The sequence below is a fragment of the Microcebus murinus genome, chromosome 5, assembly GCF_040939455.1.
Source record: "Microcebus murinus isolate Inina chromosome 5, M.murinus_Inina_mat1.0, whole genome shotgun sequence".
Taxonomy (NCBI): Eukaryota; Metazoa; Chordata; class Mammalia; order Primates; family Cheirogaleidae; genus Microcebus; species Microcebus murinus.
This window is the reverse complement of record NC_134108.1, coordinates 13,153,294-13,176,772: the sequence shown is the minus strand read 5'-3', so window position 1 is coordinate 13,176,772 and position 23,479 is coordinate 13,153,294. Positions and strand designations below refer to the sequence as shown.

General features: G+C 34.2%; 1 protein-coding gene and 1 pseudogene across 1 annotated transcript; both read left to right on the top strand.

Moving 5' to 3' along the window:
• Positions 1-13,341: 13,341 nt before the first annotated feature.
• On the top strand, positions 13,342-22,528 carry VIP (vasoactive intestinal peptide). Its single transcript, XM_012748154.2, has 7 exons — positions 13,342-13,519; positions 14,735-14,851; positions 16,622-16,744; positions 17,775-17,879; positions 18,636-18,767; positions 19,930-20,017; positions 21,689-22,528. Exons 2-6 carry the CDS (start codon positions 14,745-14,747, stop codon positions 19,973-19,975), a joined length of 513 nt encoding a protein of 170 aa, XP_012603608.2. The 5' UTR covers positions 13,342-13,519; positions 14,735-14,744; the 3' UTR covers positions 19,976-20,017; positions 21,689-22,528.
• LOC142871181 (uncharacterized) lies at positions 17,150-17,212 on the top strand (annotated as a pseudogene).
• Positions 22,529-23,479: the final 951 nt, after the last annotated feature.

Sequence of the window (23,479 nt, the reverse complement as noted above, 5' to 3'; positions counted from 1 at the left end):
TCTAACTCATTTTGACTTCTCTGGTGACTGTTACGCTGTTGTTCTTCACAGATACAGTGGTGGCTAGCTACCTCAGGTGATTTGCGATGCTACCTTAGAGCTGGCAAGAAGGAGCTAGGAATAGATAAGTTAAAAATGTCACAAAGTCACTGTTCTTATCAAGATTCAGTTGTTTTTCTTGAACAAATGTTTCTTAGATTGTTGTAAGTCTTTGGTTAATTTCCAGAGTCCTGAAAAAGTTGCTGTTTTTTTTTGTTGTTGTTGTTTGTTTGTTTGTTTGCCAGCGTTTTCACTGATTTTATGGAGAAGTAAATGATAAGAGTTCCTTATTCCGTCACTCCAGAAATGCTTCTGTTTATTGTCGTTTTGGTATTTAGATAGTCTTGCTCTTAAAACCAACTGGCACAAAGATCCAGGTCCTAAAAATTAGAAACAGAGTCAATTAGTGCTTCACCAGAATACTCTGGCGATTGGTCCTGCCTCTGCTTTCCTTCTGATATGAAATTGCGTGTGGATTCAAGACCACCATTTGGAAGTATGTGACTGATTTTAAGGGTATACTCCTCCACAACCATGAATCTTTTGGAAGTGGGAACAGATTGTGCAGTGCCTACTGATGGTTAAAAGTCTACCACATCATATCTTAATTCTAGAATCTATACTATATTATTCTAAGGACTTTAGTCCTCCAACTCTTCAGAATAAATCACCAATTTAATTAAATCTATTTCTTCTGGATAAGTGTAGAATTTATGGTTCAAATCCCTTCCAAAAAGATCCTAGAGTGAGAAGATGCTCATGTGTAATAAACATTAAGGGCAAATGTGTTGCTTGACAGAACTTCTATATTGGTGTTTAGGCACTTCCATTCACCTGGCTGGAGGGGAACATAGTCATAGCAGTGTTCTTTCTGGGTAGAAATAGGAAATGGGACCTGTGTGTAGTGAGTCATTTGTCCTTTGCCTTTCCCCAATGTGCATGATTGTCCATATTATTTCTCACAGAAATTCTCATTAGAAAAGTCACTTCAGTAACATCTCCTACATGCTTTGACATTTTTTTTTGAGAAAAATGTTTCATTCTATTAGGTTAATTCCACCCCCAGGTATTTGCATAAGTGGTGTGGGTCTGGCCTTTGACGTTATCTTCCTGAATGATCTCTGATGGCTCACTCAGGCATATTGTAGACACATGGTCTCATTGAATCTTGTGCTATCTTTAACAAATCAAATCTTTAAAGTTCACTTGCAATTTAATGTATTGTTTTTGAGTCATCTTGACATTTTGACTTCATAAGTGTAAACCAAAAACTACATTTACTGGAAATTTATTTTTAAAAATAAAACAACACATGCCAGATCCCTGATCTACAGATGATTTTTAAAACTAAGCAATGCTTATGAGGTAATGCTGCTGAAAGAAAATTTTAAAAAGGAAATTCATCTCTAATATTTCTAAAGCACTTAAGAGAACAAGACTGGCTTCAATAAGAGGAGAAAACATGTAAGAAAGTGTGTTAAATATTATGATACAACTCGTTTTTTTTTTGTTTTGTTTTGTTTTTAAAGGCAGGTGCAGAACAGGATCAAGTGATAAAAGGGTGAAAATGTTTAGCATTGTCAAAAGAACTGGAAGAGAAGCTTCTCTTTATTTTAAAGTTTAAGTATAGGAAGTAGATAAACTTTTTGGTAAGTGAGCCTGTATTAAGAAATCAATACATACAGGTTTGAATTAATAGAACCTTTGGGTACTTCATAATAAATATCTGATTTTATAGTGATATTTAAAGCTGAAATTTTCCTAGCTGATACTTTTTATTAATGACTTAAATAGTCTACATTTAATTCTTGCTACTGAGTGGGATCACCATATGATCAATTTCATCACTACATTCATATTAATCATTTAGCCACTCCCGTAAATGTTGATATTTAGAGGTAAATAGAATTGCTAAAGTGGTGAAGAGGAACTCCAAGTATGCTTACCTCATACATCCTAAAGTTAAGAAGTTTTGTCAGTTAAGATTTTGTAATCACTAATAGATCACGGAGTGTGACAAAATAATTTTTATTACTTTTTTGTGTTTTATTTTAAAATTTTAAAAGTCTTATAAAACTTTAAAGCATAAAGTTTTAAATATTCAGTTAATTTTTTACTTCATTTCAGAATTAAGTATGTACTAATTGCTTACTTTGAAAGAAATTGAGTGTAAGGAAATGTAGCAATTTTAGAAACTCTTTTTCTTCCTTTTATTTTTTTCATTCCATCTTCTATTTCTTTCCTCTTTACATTGCTATGCAATACTTATAAAATGGTTTCTAAACAAGATAACACAAATAAGAAGTAGATGATGACATTAGGGCCAAGAGGAAGTAAAACATACCCAGTAATGAGTTCAGTGCTCATAAAGTAGGTCTTATATCCTAAATAACAGCAAAAGGACACAGGTTTAGCTCTTAGCTTGCTTGCTGTGCATTTAATAAAAGGAATAGGAGCAGTGAGTTCTGATTTTAAATCCTAAAAATCACATTTGAAGTTTATCATGAAGAGGATCCTGTGGTGTAATGAACAAAGTCCTAAGTTATATTCCTAGGGTAACTGCAGCAAGGACATTTGTGGGGGTGTTCTTATTTAGACAGTTTTCATCATGACAAAAAAAAAATCAGTGAAAATAATTCTATTGAGGCAAATACCACAGTACCATTGAGGTAAGCAGCACTTCAGCAGTCCTGTGTAGATACAGTGGGTAGAGTATCTTTTCTTCCCCCATCCTGGGACAAGTCACTTTTCTTTATTTTTTTATTTTTCTTAATTGCAGCATATTATGTGGGTACAGATGTTTAGGTTACATATACTGCCTTTTCCCCATCCGAGTCAGAGCTTCAGGCGTGTCCATCCCCCAGATGGTCAACATCACACCCATTAGGTATGAATATACCCATCCCCTCCGCCCCCCTCCTACCTGCCTGACACCTGATGAATGTTACTACTATATGTGCACTGAAGTGTTGGTCAGTTAAGTCAGTTAATACCAATTTGATTGAGTACATGTGGTGTTTGTTTTTCCATTCTTGGGATACTTCACTCAGTAGAATGGGCTCAGCTCTATCCAGGATAATACAAGAGGTGCTAGATCACCATTGTTTTTTGTGGCTGAGTAGAACTCCAATATACATATACCACATGTTATTAGTCCCCGTATGTATTGATGGGCACTTGGGTTGTCTCCACATTTTTGCAATTGTGAATTGTGCTGCTACAAACATTCTAGTGCAGATGTCTTTTTTTATACAGTGTCTTTTGTTCCTTTGAGTAGATGCCCAGTAGACTTGCCTAACCAGATTCAAGAACTCAAAGGAAGTTGATAGACAAACTTTGAAAGAAAGATATAGGAATCCTGTAAATCATGCACACTGATGGGTATATACAGGTATAGATTAATTTTTCTGAAAACAATTTTTGTAGTGTTTATCAAGCAGACCTTTGCCTCAGAGAAGATTGAAACAAAGAAGCTGCAGATCCATTATGAATACCATTTTAAACAATGAACTCTTCATAAATGTATATGATCATTAGTTTTGAGACTGTGTTCTCTGCACATGAAAAAAAATCCAAATGTCATTTTAAGAAATGAAAACATATGCTTTAAAAATCAGCCAACTACGCTGATTTCTTGACATCTTCTTATGGCTTGACATCTTCTTATGAAAGTCGAGATGCTGATTTAGGGCTAATTGGTAGAGAAATCTGGTTGAATATATGCTTGGAAGTAAGCACAGGGTATATTCTTAGAGAGATATAGATCTTTATAGAAAATGATGTGGTGTATGTCCCAAATGAAATTACAAAGTCTTCAAGTTTTACCATGTAGTGTGTTAATAAGTTTAAATTAAATATTTTTAAAGCAGGTATAACAAATGCTTATCTTGAACATTACAAAAGAAAGGGTTGAATAAATCACCCATAGACTGTCTGCCTTTGAGCAATGCAATTTCCTGGAACAAAATACTAAGATAAATTGCTTGCAAAATGTATTTCTCTGTAACTGAATGAGATACCTTGCTGAATGGGGTTGTTAGCTATAAATAAATTAAAAGTTTTCTTTCTGGCAATAGAGAGTTGGGCCAGAAGTTTCTTAAGGTCTTGGCTAGATCATGAAGATAATTTCATTATGAATCTTATGTGTGTTTAAATATAAATTAAGGTTCAACATATATTTTATATATTAAGAAAAATACTAGATATATCTATATCTATCTATAAAATCTTCCAGAGAGATTGAATAACTTGCTTAAGGTCTTAGACTGTATGTAAATGGTGGAGGTGGCATTCAAACCAAGGTAGTACAGCTACAGACTGCATGCCTTAGCCTCTCTATATGCAATAATATAGTCTATTTGCTTATGAAAAAATGTTGACTTTCCACTGTCTGTGAAAAGGGTTTGGTAGAAGAACAGTATATCTATTTCATTCAAAGTGCTATTAATTAATTAAATGGCAAGTTACTGGGAAAGAAAGAATATCTAGCCCTCTTATTTTCTACTAGAAACAACTTCTCTGTTAAGGCCATTGTATAATGCATATTTTATTTAAAGTTTCACAATTAAGAGACATCTAGAGCATCTAATATAATAGACTTCTTTTAGCCAGCTATTGTTGAAGTATAGGAAGTATTGTTGTATTTGTACATAATTAAGGGAGTATACTTAAATGGTCTACTTTTCTTCTGTCTTTCAATTTTTCCATAAAACTGTAATCAGCTTTATGACTGTTTACACCAGTTGACATAGCAATTTCATTTCTAGGAATGTATCCCAATCAAATGATTTAAGGGAAACAGAAAGCTATAGTCATGAATATATCTAGTTTATCTTTATTTGTAATAGAAAATAAGAAAACAGTGGACAAAACAAAGGTCTTCTGTTAAGGGATATAAAGATAGCTATATAAATACAAATATTCTAAATTATTTTTAAAATTCTGTAAAATCATGGAAACTGTCCAAATGTCAAGAAAGTATAGTAACATTCTAATTTATAGACATACATTTAACATCTATTATAATTTTAATAATTAAAATGAATCTTTGTAAAAGGAGATATGAAAAATGGAAAGTTATATTGTAATGGAATTCTAAATATTTTGTTGTTATTTCCTTAATATTATGATAGTTTTATCTTTCCAGTGGGCATTTAAAAATTCCTTGACAAGGTCTTAGGTTTTCATTAGAGGTATTTAGGATTTCATTAGTCCTTAATGGACTTTCTACCTTTCAAATACTGGCTTCTCTACTCATTATCTGGGTGATAGAGTGTCAATTAATTAACTTTTATTTACCATATATCATCCTGCTGAAAATGAAGCTAATAATGCTAAGTAACCAACTTCAAGATTACCACTAAAAGGAACGATTGACAGATGTTGAAAAGCTTTTGGTTGATGCAGAGCAGTGGTGGACAAGCTTCTTCCATGAAGGGCCAGCTTTGTGAACTCTGTGGTCTATTACAATGACTCAATTTTGCCACTGCAGTATAAGAGCAGCTATAGACTGTTTTTGTGAACAAATGGGCAGCATGGCTGAGTTTTAGTAAAGCTTTATCATTTTTTTGTTTTTTTTTTTTTAGGATACAGCATTTCACTCTTTTTTGCTTAGGCTAGAGTGAAGTGATTATAGCTCGCTACAAGCCTTGAACTCTTGGGCTCAAAGAATCGTCCTGTTTCAGACCTCTAAGCACCCAGGACTATAGGTGCATGCTCTGTGTCTGGGTAACTTTTTAGAGAGATGGGGGTCCCAGTATGTTGCCCAGGCTGGTCTTGAACCCCTGGCCTCAAGTGATTCTCCCATATAAGCCTCCCAAGATGCTGGGATAACAGGCATGAACCACTATGCCAGATGACACTAAAATTTAAATTTAATATACTTTTTATGTATCACAAAATATTCTTCTTCTTTTGATAGTTCTGCCATTTAAAATGTAAAAGCCATTCTTAGCTTACATGACACACAAAACAGGTGATAACTTGGATTTAGTTCATGGGCTATATAGTTTGCTAACCATAGAATATAATAACATATTTGAAGAGCAGATCCTTTGGGACACAAAATCTGCAAACAACTTATCTTCTGAACTCAATAAATATAACTCTAAAGGCTTTAAACTCAAAACCAAATAATTTCAACTTTTTTTTTTTTTATGTAAGGGAATTCCTAGTTATTTTCTTTTTGGTTTAGCTTCAAAATACAGGAGAGTCAATATTAAGTTTCAATAATAATGGCTGGAAAATTTTTAAAAAACACCTTTATAATTTTCCCTTTAAAATATTAATTTTATTTGGGGGGAACTTGTAATGTACCAGGATTTGGGGCTATAGAGACACATAAGGCTCAGTCCCAATAAGGGATATAGTTAAATTAATTGATCGTTTAAATGTGCTATGGAAAATACTATAACAGAAAAATACAGAATACTATGAAAGCAAAACTGGAAAGCTGAGAGAAGGCATTCCCAAGGAATAATGAATAATATACATTTTTAGAAAATATTCCCTTTTCTGCTATGAAGAAACATTTTTTAATAAAAACTCTACTGGCCTTGATCAATATTCATCCAGGTTAAAATACTCACCAATATACTAATCAAACATTATTTAGAGGGCTCCTATATACCTAATACTTCTTTTAGGGACTAAGAAGCAACCTATATGTCACTGGGTGAGACTTAGCTCTAGAGAAACAATGGAAATGGCTGAGAAATCCTTAAAAACATAAAGCTGGTAAGAATTGGGCAAATATTGTCTTGTACTAAGACTAAGTTGAATGTGAAGATAGGAAGGAAGTATTGAACATAGGACCAAGAGAACCAAAAAATGAAGCAATTTTTAAAAACCCTTGAGATTCAGAGCAAATAGAGTTGAAATAAATACAATTTCGATCTCATTCATTCAGTTATCTGAAATGGTCACTGAGCACCCATTATGTGTCAGCTTATGCGTGCTATAATTACCTGGTGGCATAAGAAATGTAATGCAATGTAAAAATTTAGCCTGCTCAGTGTTAGGCTAGGGAAATACAGGGTTAAATGGAAACCTAAAAGTAGAGCACCTCACCCACATTTAATAGGAGAATGAGTTGAGATCCTTCTGGAAAAATGTTCTGTAAACTGGGACCTGAAGAATAAGAAGAGATTGGAATGAGTGTTCCTGAAAGAGGAAATGGTAGGTGTGAAAAAACAAAGGCAACGAGAACACGGTACTTCTGAGAGCCTATATGTTGTTCCGTGTGGCTGAGAATAGACTGTGGTAGGATGGGACAGGGACCAAAAGTGGCCACTATTGGGAGCAGTGTGAGCCCAGTTTGTAAGCCTGGTACTGGGTTGGGACTTTAGTTTCAGAGCAATGGGGAACCAGAGGAAAGTTTTGAACAAGAGAGTGATCAGAGACATTTTGGGATAAGATCACTTTGGCAGCACTGTGGAGAAGAGCTTGGAAGAAAAAAGCCCAGAGCATCTACTGAGGTTGTATAGGAAAGGGGAATGGAGACTTGGCCTTATTTAGTGAATCCTCAGTTTTATCATGCAAAAAACTTGGAATCCCACATTTTATTTCCACCTCTTAAGTTATAGGAATTCCCATGTATATGATTGTCAGAGGTGGTTGATATCTATGCCAGGAAACACAGATAACTCCAGAAGTGTCTAATTCTCATTCCTTCCCCAAGAAAAAAGCCCAAAGTAGTTCTTCTTGTGTATGAAGAGAAGAAAGAAGCTTTCCTGTGTTTTTTCTGTCTAATATTTGGGCTCAGAACTGTTTCCATAGAAAAACTAGGTTTCTCTTTTCCCATGCACGGTGTTTCTTTGAAACAACCTAATTGCAGGCACTGTGGCCATACAGAGACTACCAGGGACCTAGGAACCTACTTTCTGTTCTGATGCCTCTCACCAACAGAGGCAATAACTCATTTGGTTATTATTTTGGGTAACAGATATTTCCAAAAAAATATAAGTCACTGGGACTTAACTGTTAACATCATCAATACACATTAATCAACCATCCAAGGTAATTCCAGATGACCACAGCAGAAAGGTAACCTCACCCTCTTTCCCATTCTTCCCTGTCACTTGGAGTTACATGACACTTCCTCTATTCTGTGGGTTGTGAATTTACCGCCTTCACAATTCCCTTGAGCAGAGAAAAGAGAGGTCCCAATCTCAGCTCTGTTTTACTCATTAGAAGCCACTGGCCTCTTTGTGTGTATGGAATTGTTATAATTTCTCAAAACAAAGTGACAAGACTAAATTGTCTTAAATCTTTCTAGTTGAAAATTAAGGTTTTATGGGTCAGAAATTAAAACAACCATCTCCCAGATTGGGAAGTGCAGTGAAGTGACTACAGACACAGGATATTAGAATGATAATTAAGAAAAAAAAAAAAAAAGTTTATCAAATAGCCACAGCTTCTGTTTCCCAGACAGAGTTTCTTTCCTGAGGGCCAGGCGCCAGGAGCCCGGGGGAGGCAGGGGCCACGTTTGCCCCAGGTCTCTTCTCCAGGGCGACTCTGCTACTCTTCACAAAGACCCCCATCTGGGTTTGACGTCTGGCTTGTGACTGCACGCTGACCTTTCCTGTGGACTTGTGTCAGCAATGGATCCGGCCACTTTTCCTGGAGGGACTTGAATAGTACTGAGGTCCTGAATGCGCTTCTGATTTATTTGTGTTTCAGCCACAATCTTCAAAAATCAATTATTCATTAATTAGACAGTCATTAGCTTGAGGCTAGAGTGACCATTCTCCAAGCTTACACATTGATTACTTTAAGGAGTCTCACAACTCAAGCCTAAAATATTACAACTTTAAAATTGTACAGCTATCCAATCTTAAAATTGAATGTCTCCAGGTATTCTTAGAAGTGTCAGGTGGGGTGTAGGAGTGAGAGTACGCCAGGAAGGATGCAAATGGCACTCTCCAAAGGCTAATGAAGGAGAGTTTAATAAAGACTGAGGAGAGTTTCATAACTATAATAGAAGCAATAAGGTGGCAAGGATCCCATAGAATAGCCTCAGCAGGGAGCTGTTGGTCCCACTGGGGCTGTGGGAGAGAGGCCACCTTGCAGACACTGGGTCTTGAGAGTGGAGTGTAGCATCTTTTAAACCATGCCAAGGGAGAAACACACCTAGAACTCTCTTTCTTCTCCTGTTTGGCCCCTTTGATTTCCAACCAGCGCCTCTCCTTTGCTGAGTCCAACCAAAAGCTAGTGGACCACGGAGCGTGGATGTTGCAGTCCCTAAAGGTCAGCCTGTAAGGAATGGAGAAGAGCAGAGAGAGGACCCAGAGGGACAAATAGAAAATACCCAGCAGAAGGCAGAGCTGAGTGGAAGCCTGTGGCATCAGATCTGTCCCAAGACTAAAACAAAACTCAGGTATATTGGGAGGTCATGTAGGGCTGAGGCAAAATAAAAGAAACAGGCTGGTGGCCTGAGGGCCAAGGAATGGGGTGGGGAAGCCTACAGAGAGGAACTGGATGTCAAAGCTGGAGACCAGCTAGAACAATGGACGGACAAAGAGAAAGGCATGCCCTGCTAGTGACAAGGGTCGGCCTCTATTCAGCCTCCATGCTTCATTTTAGGATGAATCTCTAAGTTACTAGCCTTCAGGCCCAGGGACTTTTTGAAATTGTTTTTGATACTCAGTGAAATACCATGGGGTCTTGGGCAGGCTCCTCCTAAGCAAACCATGGTCATACAAAACTCAAGGTCATTGGTCAATCCCAGTAAATGAGATGGATAATAATGTCTTGGAGCTCAGGGAGAGGCTGTCTTCAATCATACCATTTAGATCATTATGTAGCCAATTGCTTAATATTTATTAAGATATTTTTAGATTTCAGAATGAATTATAATTGGTAACTTTAAAGAGAAAAAGGATCTTTATTATAACATTATTTTCATCAAATCACTAATATGACAAGAAAACAAAATTCTGAAAATAAATTCAAATATTTTAATTTAAAAGACTTGAAAGTATGTATACTTTCAATATATACTCTAATATGTATGCTTTAAATATATAAACTTTTAATATATTATATAAATATGCATATACCTCTTATATAAATATATACTTTCAAAAAGTACATTATTTATATTATATTTACATGTGTATACATACATGTACATATATTTTACACAATATTAATACATATATTATATATTAGATATATAAAGTATGTAATCACAGATATATATTTTCTAATAAAAGTACTGAAAGCTATTGAACTTAAGGATATTAAGGCAAATATACTGTCTTAAATATCCTCCAAACAGGAGATTCTAGACAAGGGATTGAAAACTCTTTTTGTGAAGGACAAAACAGTAAACATTTTAGCCTTTGAGAGCTATACAATCTTTGTTGCAACCATTCAATGTTGCCATTGTAGCACAAAAGCAACCATAGAGAATGCATATATGATGAGCTTTCCCATGTTCCAATAAAACTTTACTTACAGACACTGACATTTACATTTCGTATAATTTTCACGTGTCATAAAATACTATTCTTCTTTTAATTTTTAAACTATATAAAAATATACATATCATTCTTACCTCTCGAGGTGTAAAAAACAGCGGGGTGGGCCTATTTGGCTCACAGCTAGTAGTTTCCAGATCTCTGATCTAGATTAAACCTCGCCAGGATTATTATGGTAGATAGAAGACAAGTCTCAGAGCTGGGTGCGCATTAGGGGGAGTTAGGTAGGCAAAGCTGTCACATAAAGAGGCAGGAGAGCACAGTTTAGGCATATCATCCATAATAGCAAGCAATAATTAGCTCTTTGTACTATGGGGAAAATGGCAAACCTGAATTCCTGCCAATCTCCTGAGCTTGAAAATCCCTTCTATCTGACTTCCTGCATCCAGTATGTTTTATAATTTTAGTTTTATTTTCCTGCCTTTTGTTCTGTTGGTGAAAAGGGAAAATAGGAGAGATGGATGCCAATATTTTAATGAGTATTCAATTTTCTTATGAGCATTCAATTTCCTTATCTGACCTGTTGGCATCAATAATGGTGATAGCAACAGTTACAGAATATTACCAGTGCTCATTGGAAAAAATACTAAATCAAGATCAGAAAACCTATATTTATATCCCATTTTTATTACTAAACACACCTGAATGACCTAGCAAAAATTTACTTAAACCTGTTGGATGTTAGTTTGCTTATTTGTGAAAGAAGGATCTTGAGGTTTTTCCTACCTGTGTAAATGAATGATGATAGTTCTCCTTGTTACAAGTATCACTTTACTGCAAGCCTATAAGGTAGAAAATAAATTTTGCTATAGACATGAGCAAATTATGGAAGAATGTGTCAATGTAAGGAAAAAGCAGATTTAAATAGTAAATTCGCATTTGTTTGTGTTTACTGAAGTTTCGTAGTAATAAGGTGTTCAGGATATAGTCAACTATAGTATGTTTTTCATATGTTTATTTTTATGGAAGCATCCTTAGGTTAGCTGGTTAAAAGACCTCTGGTTTACACTCCATTTTCTTGGAAAAAAAAAGAAACAAATTTTTATAAATTCTGTGAATTAAGACTTTCAACCTGCAGATGGTGCTGTGCTCTCACTTTGAAACTGTTTTGCGGTCTAGTTTAAATTCATAAGAAAAAGGCAGTTCTTTGATTTAGTTTATTTTTATCCAAAGGTAATAAAACTGAATTACTTTATTTTTCTTTTTAATATTATAATGGGAACACTGCCTTTACTATTAAAAAAATACACTATAGTTACTCTTTGTGAATGTTAAATGCTTGCTTAGACCAAATAATAATCAACTTTCATGTCCTTTTAAAAAATATTTTTCTGCATATTATTCAGTATTGATTTGTCTGTGACTCTCAATCTACTTCCTTTGCTGTTGCTGTTCTTAACTAAAATTACTTCTCTCAGAATTGGGTGACAAAGAGCTAAGGATAAAAAAATTCCATATGAGAACCATTTCAACCTCTAGTTTGTAATAATCAGGTAAAAAAAGATTTCCTGGAATTAAGCCACAGGAACTCTGGCTTAAGTCAGAGCTGTCAACTGGGAAACAAATTTCCAGACATTTTGAAATTTAATTCATTTAATTTTTCTTGTAACTGGATTAGAAAATATGATTAAGCATAGCAGGATATTCTTTTACTGGATCAGTCTGACTTTGAATAAAGCAAATAGATACCAAAATCTTAAAGAAAGAAAGAGGACTTTAGAGCCATTCTTCCTTATGGAACTTACAAACAAAACTGTAAAAAGAAAACACATACTAGAAATTTTTTACATAAAGGGAAAGATAGCATTTTACTTTGTTGTGCATGAAATCATTCATATGGCTGCATTTTTTTTACTTTGAAACCTGATAAGATGTATGCTCGGCTACTTTGAATTAAAAACCCACAAATAGAAGTTATATATTTATCAAAGTACTATATAAATGCTTACCAACTAATTCTTTGAAACCACCTGTCAAGCAACTGAGTCAGAAATGTTCAAAAACTGGTGTGTGTGTCTGTGTGTTGGAAGTGGGTGTAGAAAACAAAATAATTCTACATAGTGCAAGAACTTGTTAAAATGATGAGAACAGTCTTTAAAAAGGAATAAAATTAAATACCTTGGGATATATAGTCTGATAATTATTTTTTGATCATTTGATATAGTGCACATGTAAGTGCATTGGGAATTATGATATTTTATACACATATGAAATAGCACTACTTTTACTGCTATCTACAGCAGTCTGTATATTTTACCATCTTAAAGACTTTCTGAAACTTTTATCCTAGGATTTGTGTCAACAAAAATGAAATGTAATACTATACAGGTGAAAAAATATTTCTAGATGTTTTTAAAATTAGCATAGATTTCGAGAAAGATTGAATCAAGATCTACATAAATAGCATAAAAATAAAAGTGGCATTAAGAGATTGTATACTTTGTAATAAAGGATAATTATACATTTATAAGCATAATGAGTATCAGTATTTGTTGCTTTCAGCCTTTGTTCCTGCACATGAAGTCCTTATTTTCTGAAAGAATCCCAGTGGCCCTAGCTATGACACTGTAATCATTTTTCTTATGACTAAAGATTAAAACATTTTACATAAATCTTGGTACCATTTTTTATTTAAAGAAAAGTAAATTTCCTCTTATCTTACGTCTTGAAGTTACCCCCTATAAATTTATATAAATAAGACATAATGACAATTAAATAGGAACTTCAAGTCCTATTCATCCCATGCCCGTCATACTGTGACGTCTTTTAGAGAGATTTGTGATTGCTCAGCCCTAAGTACAAGCCCTATAAAATGATGGGCTTTGAAATGCTGGTCAGTGTAGAGTGAAGAGCAGTAGCCGGCAACAAGAGCCAACCTTAAGCCAGTACCCAGGGCAGAGATCTGGCAGAGCCTTCCTCTTACGCCTAGGACTTCAGCACCCAGGACAGCTCCAACACTCTCCAGGACACAAAGCTCCCAAGGAACACTACTCAGCAAGGTAAGTGAAATATTTACCTTTCTTTTCCTTTTTCCCTCCTGCCTCTGGAACTTTTATTACAATATATTGAATTTTTCTCTCTCTTGAAAATAATGTTACAGTGTTCCTTCTTTGCAACAGCAAAAAGACAAGTTTCTCAAGTCACCTGGTAAGAGTAGAAATACCTCAATATCTCTCATATGAATAGATTTTCTGAATTATTTTGACTGTAAGTTGCCTTGCCCTGCTTGTACTTTTGCTAAAAAACTAATTTTAAAAATAATACATTCACTTAAGGTTTGTTTGCTTGTTTATAGATTTTCAACGGAAGGGTTCAGTGAATACATTTGTTTTGAAGTTTTCAACTTATTTTTAAAGTGCTGTTTTTTTCTATTTCATATGTTTGTTAAGTCAACCTCAGAAGTGTTTTTTTCTTTATGTTAAGTTTAAATATTGTGATTTTTATAAGAAGCAATAGAAACAGACCTTGAATTTTTAAGTTTTTTGTCTAGAAACTACTTAGAAATTAAATGTGTAAATAAAACACAAGCTTTGCTCTTAATATATTTGTATTTTATGGATACTTGTATTTCCATGACAATATTTGACTCAACAATATTTTGGATATTAATATTGATTATTAATTGAGTTAAGTTGTTCAAACCCAGCCTTAAGGAAATAAATTCCCAGTAATAACTACAATTATGAGAGGAAAAAGAAATGCATGTACACAATCTTTTTCATATTGATATGTGTATATACATTATATTCATACATATATACACCAAGAACAGAAGAGTTATTAAATAGATGACACCTTAGTTTTATGTTAGTTAGATACTAAAAGCTTAAAGCAGCAGAAAATCAATTTCTTGAAGCTATTTTCCTTAGTCAAAAAAGATGCTAAACTTGGATGCTACGACACTGGTATAAAAGGATTGTCTCCAGGGCTATTTCCAACACTATAAAAGCATGGCATTCAGTATGTACTGGGGTCTGGCTGATGATAGGCAGCAGATGAAAATAAAAGTAAAAAATAATTTTTATTCAAGCACCTGTCACTGAGAGAAATCTTGATGTTAAAAAGTAAAAACATTGCAGTTTAATTCTTTCTACAAGATAAAAATTACTTCTTCCTAACTTGTAAGAGCCATTGGAAATTGCTGCTAGACACTCAGAATTACCTAGCTGGTGACAACTGTGGTTGGAAGAGCTGATGTGGTTCTCTCTCTTTAGAAGCACAGAAATGGAAACTAGAAGTAAGCCCCAGCTCCTTGTGCTGCTGACACTTTTCAGTGTGCTCTTCTCACAAACACTGGCTTGGCCTCTTTTTGGGGCACCTTCTGCTCTGAGGTAAGTTCCCTCCTGAGGTAAATTCTCTTTCAATTCAGAGAGTTGAACATTCCTTCTTCACCTAAATGGGAATTTCCTATATGTTATCTTGGACAACCAAAAATGTTAAATTATATACTATTTATTTAAATTTTTTAATTGATGTGTTGAGTAAGTTTTTCTTCTCAACATCAAGTCAACATCATCTTTCTCAGTCCTGGAACTCACTTTCGAGCCATGAGAGATGTGGTGAGTGATTAGTTTTACCGGGAGGGTGGATCACATTTCCAAACGTGGTAAAAGGGGTATTTGACTTTTCTTTCTTTCAAAACCTGTTTTAGGTAAGTAATAAATTTTTATCTATTATCATTGCAGTTCGGTTCAGTTTCTGGTAGAAAAATAACTGTTTAGTTGCCAATCACATGTTAGTTCATTTTCAAGATGAATCAGTAAATAACTTTAAGATTGGTAGTTGGTTAGTCAAACATATATAAAATCATGTCGGACAGAAATCTATCGAGGCAGAATCAATTTGCCAATATTAAAAATGTGTGATAATTGGTCTACTGAGATATACAGCCCCAATGAGTAAATTTTCATATACCTGGTTTGAACTATAATTCCTTAGTTTTACTGTCCTGTATGTTGTATTCTATATTTCAAATTCATAAATTATAACATAACTCATCTTTAAAAATTTATTTGAAATAAAATAAACTTATGCTAAAAAAGTAAACAGGAAACAAAAGCTATATTAGCTTGAATATTCCTTCCAGTTTACAAGCAACCACTGTATCTAAAGGCAAAATAATCTTTTTTTTTTTTTTTGCATATTTGCTCATTTCTGATTTTTTGCTTAAGGTAGACTTATGCTCAATAGAGTGAATAATCACACGATTGCTGAAGTTTGTATTAGTTGCTAGGACTCAGACCAACAGAGGAATACTTGTTACTGACTACCAACTATCACATCACCAAAATATACACAAATACCAAGGAAATGGCACAATCCTTGAAGGTTTACCTTAATAGAAAAAATATATACACACAAAATTATAATAGTGTGCTGGTGTTGCATCCATAAATATAATCATATTTCTTATATAGGCATGACTATTTTAATCTTCCAGTAAAAGGTTGTGCATCCCTTAATGTGTTAATACATAAGATTAGAAGCCAGGGGGCACCCCAAAATTTATTGAATTTGAGTAACTATTCGTAGATGGAGAGATTCTTTGGACTTGATCAATATAGAGAAATACCTCACGTCAAGGTAAAACTTTGAAGCAAAGCTTAGGGACCTAGAGAAAGAAAAGCAGTTAATACTTGGGTCTTGAGAAATGTTTGGAACAAATGATACTAAACATCATTAAATACATGTATTTTTATCAGTTCTCACATTGATTAAAAATTTTTAAGTTTCTATTTTGTATAAAATCTTTCTACTTGTGAAATTGGACTTTAAAAAGTGAACATATTCTTGGTGTACTGAAGTACACCAAGGAAGTGTAGTTTGTTTAATACTCTGATAACACTAAATTAAGAAGCTTTTATGTTTGGTATATACAGCTTATAAAAATTGCGTGACATCTATTTTATAGGATAATAAAAAATTTCACTACTTACATTGTCATTAACGATAGGAGCCAGTAAGTCAAATTATACTATTCTTACATTGTGAATGGCTAGTACTTCTCAAGATTCTGAGTGTCTTATTTTAAACAGTTGCAAAACCATCAGTACTATATTCTGGGAAAGGAATTATACTTCTGGTATATTTTCCTCGAATAGGTTGGGTGACAGAATGCCATTTGAAGGAGCAGATGAACCTGACCAAGATTCATTAAAAGCAGACACTGACATCTTGCAAAACGCATTAGCTGAAAATGACACACCCTATTATGATGTATCCAGGTGAGTTTATTTTTGTAAAACTATGCAAGTGAGTTGTATGTTAGAAAATATATTTTAGAAATGTTCTAATTTTATTTCACCATGAAGCTATTCCTATAGCATAACACTACAGGTTTCCATGTGTCATGGCTTTGTGCCGCCTGGTTTATTGCTGCTCTTGCAGCTGTACATGATTTTCATGTAGGTGGGTTGCAACCAGCCAGGATGAACACATCATTCATTTATATTCTACTGCACATATTTCAGCATCGCAGATTGTAATGTAATCCAGTAAAACTGCAGCATTTACGGCCATGATGAAGGAGGCGCTAAAGAAAGTTTCAACTTTATGTAAAGAAAAGCTATCTAATAGAGTTGTTCATTTATAGAACTATTTGTCTAAAGCTTCCATCTAGTACAAATTGAAGCTTTGTGCAGTGGCAATATCATAGCCAATGAGGTTTATCCGAGGCGTGATTATTGCTAAATAGTACAAATTGAGCAGCTCCACACTGAAGACAAAGTTCCTAATTTGGATGGAAAGGTTGGTTGAAATGCCATAAGACCCTCTCTATCTTAAGAGCTTTTGTTTCCAAATATTTTGGCAGAAGCAATAGCAAAAGATACAGCAAGTTTGTGAACTTGCTAAAATCAGGGTATTTTCCCATTGCATATATCTTTATTCAGTGTAGCAGAAATAAAGCACCATAAATAAGTAGAAACTAATTTAAATACATTATATCTTTCACACCAATATTGCTTAGAGAATAATTTATTTTAAAGATTTTACGAGGAAGTAATATTGAAATATACTTCTAGAAAGTTCATTTCTTTAATTTTTCAAAGTCTTGGGCTAGAAATACAGAATGTATCCTGATATAAGTGCCTAAAAAGTAACTTTGTTGAAATGTTAGAAACCTCCTTTTGGACTTGAGATTTAGTGAAAAGCTTTCATAATAAGCTAATAAGTTTCTCTGTTATTTAATGAGCCAAAACAATATTCTAGAAAAACATTTACAAAATAATAGCTATCTTTTCTTCCTTGTTTTAGATATGCCAGACATGCTGATGGAGTTTTCACCAGTGACTTCAGTAGACTCTTGGGTCAACTTTCTGCCAAAAAATACCTTGAGTCCCTCATTGGAAAACGAGTTAGGTAAAGATAATATATTATTTTTATCAAAGTGTTATAATTATTCAATCTGTAAATTACATTTTTATTCTCAATAAGTTATTTACTTTGTTCAAAATTGATAACTCTTTGATGTTTAATTTGGTTAAATAAAATAAATTGTATTTTTGAATAAAATATTTCAGGCTCATATGTTAAGGAAATATGGCTTTTAATAATGTTATACTCATTGACTCCAGACACACTTATTTTTCTTACATGGCAATCACTTATCTGCAGTCTGCAATCAAATTGAATCCAAGCAAAAAATATGTAAGAAATAGTAAAAACTGAAGCAAATGATAAGGTCAACCACAGTACTTACTTTTTACTTTCTGCTCAAACCAAGTGGGGGCGATTCTTTCTTTAAATGGCCAATAGCTGAATATTTACATGACACTGCTGAGGGTATCATGGCTTCTAAAGAAGCATTTATTTAAAAAAAAAAATTCCTTTCAATGGCAGAGTACAACTTCAAGTGTTCTCCAATTCTTTTTTTCTTAATTATATGCTCAGAGCAGAATATGTCTTAAGGCAGTCCCAGGTCATGCTAAAATATGTTAGATTATTCCTTCCTCCCCATCTTTGCGTTTAGTTGTATTTTTCTTTTAGTCGTTTTTGTGATAGAAATGAGTTGGGTGTTGGAATTCCTTTTTATCTGACTCCAAAAAAATTGGAACATTTGTGCATCCATAATTTCTTTTTAAAACTCTTTGATTTCCTTTCCCTCATATTCTTTAGCAGTGGCATCTCAGAAGACCCTGCACCAATCAAACGCCATTCAGATGCAGTCTTCACTGACAACTATACTCGCCTAAGAAAACAAATGGCTGTAAAGAAATACTTGAACTCAATTCTGAATGGAAAGAGGAGGTAAAGAAGAGAACCAAATGAGAAATTATAAGTGACTCAAAATATAAGATACATATGGAGACTTACCTCTCTCTCTATCTCATTCTATCTATTTTATATGAAGCAGTAATTCTCAACCTTCGCTAACATTAGACTACCATGGAGAACTTTTAAGACACAGATGTCTGGGCCTTACACAAAAACAAACTGGGGTACAACGATAGACATAGGTATTCTTAAGAGCTCCCCAGTTGACTCTACTATGCCAACAGTGTTTAAAAATGATAATTATAGGCCGGGCGCTGTGGCTCACGCCTGTAATCCTAGCTCTTGGGAGGCCGAGGCGGGCGGATTGCTCAAGGTCAGGAGTTCAAAACCAGCCTGAGCAAGAGCGAGACCCCGTCTCTACTATAAATAGAAAGAAATTAATTGGCCAACTGATATATATATATAAAAATTAGCCGGGCATGGTGGCGCATGCCTGTAGTCCCAGCTACTCGGGAGGCTGAGGCAGAAGGATCACTCAAGCCCAGGAGATTGAGGTTGCTGTGAGCTAGGCTGACGCCACGGCACTCACTCTAGCCTGGACAACAAAGTGAGACTCTGTCTCAAAAAAAAAAAAAAAAAAAAAAAAAAAAAAAAAATGATAATTATAGAGACGTCTGGTCTGAAGTTAGGAACAGGTTTTATAAAAAGTGCTGATTTTTAAAACATGTAAAGTGCAATCAATTAGAAATTTGGTAATATACAGAACTTCCTTCATGTACATAGTAAATACTCTTATTTTAATCCAATTAAACTATTAGGTGTTTTGTATATTTAGAATCTGTAAATGCTACGTCTCTCTGTGCTGTATAAATACTGGACACAATCAATAGGCAGTGAAGTACATTCTTTTTATTCCAGTTATTTTTGTTTGCATGGTGAATATTAAGGATAATTCCATTTGGGTGAGATGAGACAAAATGATTCTCTTTGCCCACTGGATTATAATTTTGTAAAAATAAGTTTAGACACTCTCAGGAATGATTCGTAGATACTAACTAATCTCAAAGATAATTGTTTAGCTCCCAGTATACTTTACAGAGCACAGAGAACAGCAGCCATTATGTCATAATTGTTTCTTTAGATCCTTTTCATCTAAGAGCCTTAACATACACAATTTTCTTTTTCTGGTCTGCAGCAGTGAGGGAGAATCTCCTGACTTCCCTGAAGAGTTAGAAAAATGATCAAAAGCTCTTTGCAGCAAAGCTGATGACAATTTCCCAGTGGTGGGTATACCTGTGCATTTTTACTGTATCCTTACAGCACCTACTTATGTAAATAAGAGTCACTTGGTAAGAAATAATTTTAGGCTTAAATAATTTCTGAACATGAGACCTCATCTAAGGACACTTACCCCAACCCAGCAGACACCTTAAAATGATGCATGCAATGTTTTCATCACAATGAGCAAACCGTTTGGTATCTGAATCATACTCCTAGTTTACTCAGATATATTCCTATCTTGTGTCAAGATAAAAAATGGAAGAGCCTGACTCACATTCATGATAAAAACTGGCTTCCTTTTGGGGAATCAACCATGCTGTTTTTTATTAATTTAAGGTTTAGTCACATGATTGACTGGTAGCACCTCATTTAATTTAAGTCCAGGGAAATATCATCAAATTATAATATGGCTTAGTATTATGAAAACACCAAGGTTCCCTGGGTCTAATTGTATTCCTTGAAACATAGCAAACTTCATGTAGCAAAAGTCAAATTTAACTTGTTTTACCTATAAAATGAGTGTAGGCATTATGTCCCCAATAGCATTCACTGGTAAGTATGTTTTTTGAATAGAGAATACACATGCATAAACTTTTTTCCTTTGTGAAGTGGTAAGTTTGCTATCAAAATTGATTTTACATAAATGTGAGTACAAGGCATATTTCTTTCCTGAGTTATGTTACATTAATATTTCGTAAAAATCTATAATACTTGGCAAGTGCTTATAGCACTTGTCATCGCCATATCAAAGCTTAGCACATTTTTCTCTAAAGGGCTGTCAGCTTTGTGGGCTATCTGATTTCGGTTATAATGACTTAACTCTGCTACTGTGGCATGAAAGCAGCCACAGATATACGTAAAATGAACAGGAGTGGCTGGGTTCCAACAAAACTTTATTCATAAAACCTGAAGATGGGCCAGATTCTAACCCCCAAGTAGGTCAAGAAGATTAAACTAGCCCCATGCTCAGACTAAAGGTAATTCATAGTCTTACCTCAGTTCCTGGTGGGGTTATCTAAGATTTTTAAGAGAGTCATCAAAAGTGGACAGATGACACCTGAGCAATTGGTCGCATTTATCTACTAATTACCCTTTATCTCTAAGAGAGATACATACTGAGAGAGGCATGAGTGCTGCCCACACCAATTCCTTATCATATATAGACATTTCAGAGAAATAAGTCCTTTTGCCCAAAGAAGAAAGCTAATCATATTTGGCTTCTTGAAAAAAAAACTTATAAGAAGAAGCCTTCTTCATCAAATTAAGAAATACAAAAGACACTAAAATATAAAGGAGAATGGATGAATCACTCTCTCCTTTGTAAACTGCAAGGCCACTTATGAGATTCCATCCTCCATTCTTTTCTTTTTCAAATGAATGGTTTTGGACAAATTCTTTGAAGAGGAAATCCTGTGGGTCATCCATCTGTGAAATTACAAGTGAGCAATTATTAATGACTAATTAGAGAGTCCCTTCACATGCCAGCTCCCTTATAACCAGCCTTCTGGAAGGTGCTCTCTTGACATATCCCACAACAAGATCTCCTGACACAGGCTGCTAACAAGGGACAAAGGGACATAGACCCTTATCAAATGAATACATGAGTGAATCAAACTAAGATGCTTTAAATAAAAACAGTTTTATGCCTAAAACAACAATTCTTTCTTTTTCAGAATTCTTGAAGGAAAATGACAACGTAATTAAATTTTGAGTTCTATATAAGTAATTCAAGAAAACAACTTCAATATCAAAACCAAATAAAATATATTGTGTTGTGAATATTGTGATTTATTTTATCTAATGTAATGACTGTGATGTTTACATTGTAAATATTATTTGAGAGTTCTAAATTTTGTCTTTAACTCGTAAAAAGCTTGTAATTTCATATGCTGTATGTCCTTTCTAACAAAAAATAAATTTAATGATAAGTGAATACTAGGTTAATTCCAATTATATGAGACATTTTGGAAGAGTAGTAATAGAACAAAATTGATGTGTTTATTTATAGAGTGCGTTTAACTATTCAGAAGAGTAGAGCAGATAATTAGTGCATCTAAATTTGAATGTTAAGCAGATAAAATGCTGTGTTAAATAAACCTCAAAATGCCTAAGAGGATAACAACAGTGAAGATAAAAAGACATCCTTCCAAAAAGATTTTCAGAAAATCTTATGTTTCCACATTTATAGGCAATCATTATTTTTAATGGGGATTTAAAACCCTCAAATTTAGATTGCTAATCACCAAAGCCTTTCCTCTGATCTAGAGTTTCAGTTAAGAAAAATGACCCCTACTTCTGACATCAGACCTTCCCTTTATGCTTGTGTTAAGTATGTGTAAATGTAAATGGAATGGAACACTTGTTTTTCAGTAATAGATATTTTTTCCATAATCACTTAAAGTAATGCTTTGGTCATATCAGCTTCTTCAGTGAAAGTACATTTGGAGACACAACTATTTTTCCAAAATGATTGTATGAAATGAAATATAGAAAATAAAGACTTTATCATTGCAAATTCTTTCTTTTGTTTTGATTCATTTAAATGATTTAATAGTAACTCATTGTAAGCACTAACGTTCCAGGCACTGGATAGTTTTTGGGGTATTTGAGACTTTTGATTGTGTGTAATCTCTACACTAATGGTGACTTAAATAAGAGAGAAATTCTTTCTCACATAGGGACAGAAGGAGATGTCAAGGGTTAGTACGAGGGTTCTGCTCCATGAAGTTTTTGGTAATCTAAATCCTTTCCAGCTCATTCCCCATCTCCTAGGGTATGTCCCTTTTCCACAAGATCCAAAATTGCAGCTACAGTTCCAGCCATCTTATCTGAATTCCAGGCAACAGGATGAAGGAAGAGGCATGGAAGAAGAGCGCACAAAGGGCACATGTTGGTTCTCTTTGAACTGTTGACTAGAACACAGTGTAATGGCCACAGTCATTTGCAAGATGGGCTGGGAAATTTTTTTTTCTCGGTGTTTATATGCTCAGCTTAAAACTGGAGCTCCATTAATATAAAACAAAGAAAGAAATATTTATGTGAGGATTTTTAAAAATCTCAGTCTATGGATCTTAATTTTTACCAAAAAGGCTTAAAGAAATGACAAAGAAAGTGAGAGTCAGACCCTAACCGTTAACGAAGAAGAAGCATTGTCACCACAGGGCAAAGCTTTGCTCAGTTTCATTTGCTGTCATAAGAACAAAAGGCTACAGCAAAAGGGACTAGTCTAAAACCACCAGTAATTGCAAAGCAGTTTACACAACTTGAAGTGAATCGGAATTTTTTGTATCTTTTGTTCTTATCGGATTCCACAAATTATTAAATATTTATTAGGTGGCTTTTCCATGAGAAGCACTGCAGTGAAAACAGGGAATTTCTAGGTGCTACTTGCATATAAAGAGCTTAGAAAGAACAAATGGGGTCGTAAGTTGAATGTAAAGATACAAGGTTTTAATTTTATCTTA

Excerpts from the sequence above, each read along its gene's own strand:
- VIP (XM_012748154.2), top strand. The coding sequence starts at position 14,745 with ATGGAAACTAGAAGTAAGCCCCAGCTCCTTGTGCTGCTGACACTTTTC. Across the intron at positions 14,852-16,621 it reads GGGGCACCTTCTGCTCTGAG|GTTGGGTGACAGAATGCCAT; the intron begins GTAAGTTCCCTC and ends TTCCTCGAATAG. Across the intron at positions 18,768-19,929 it reads ATTCTGAATGGAAAGAGGAG|CAGTGAGGGAGAATCTCCTG; the intron begins GTAAAGAAGAGA and ends TCTGGTCTGCAG.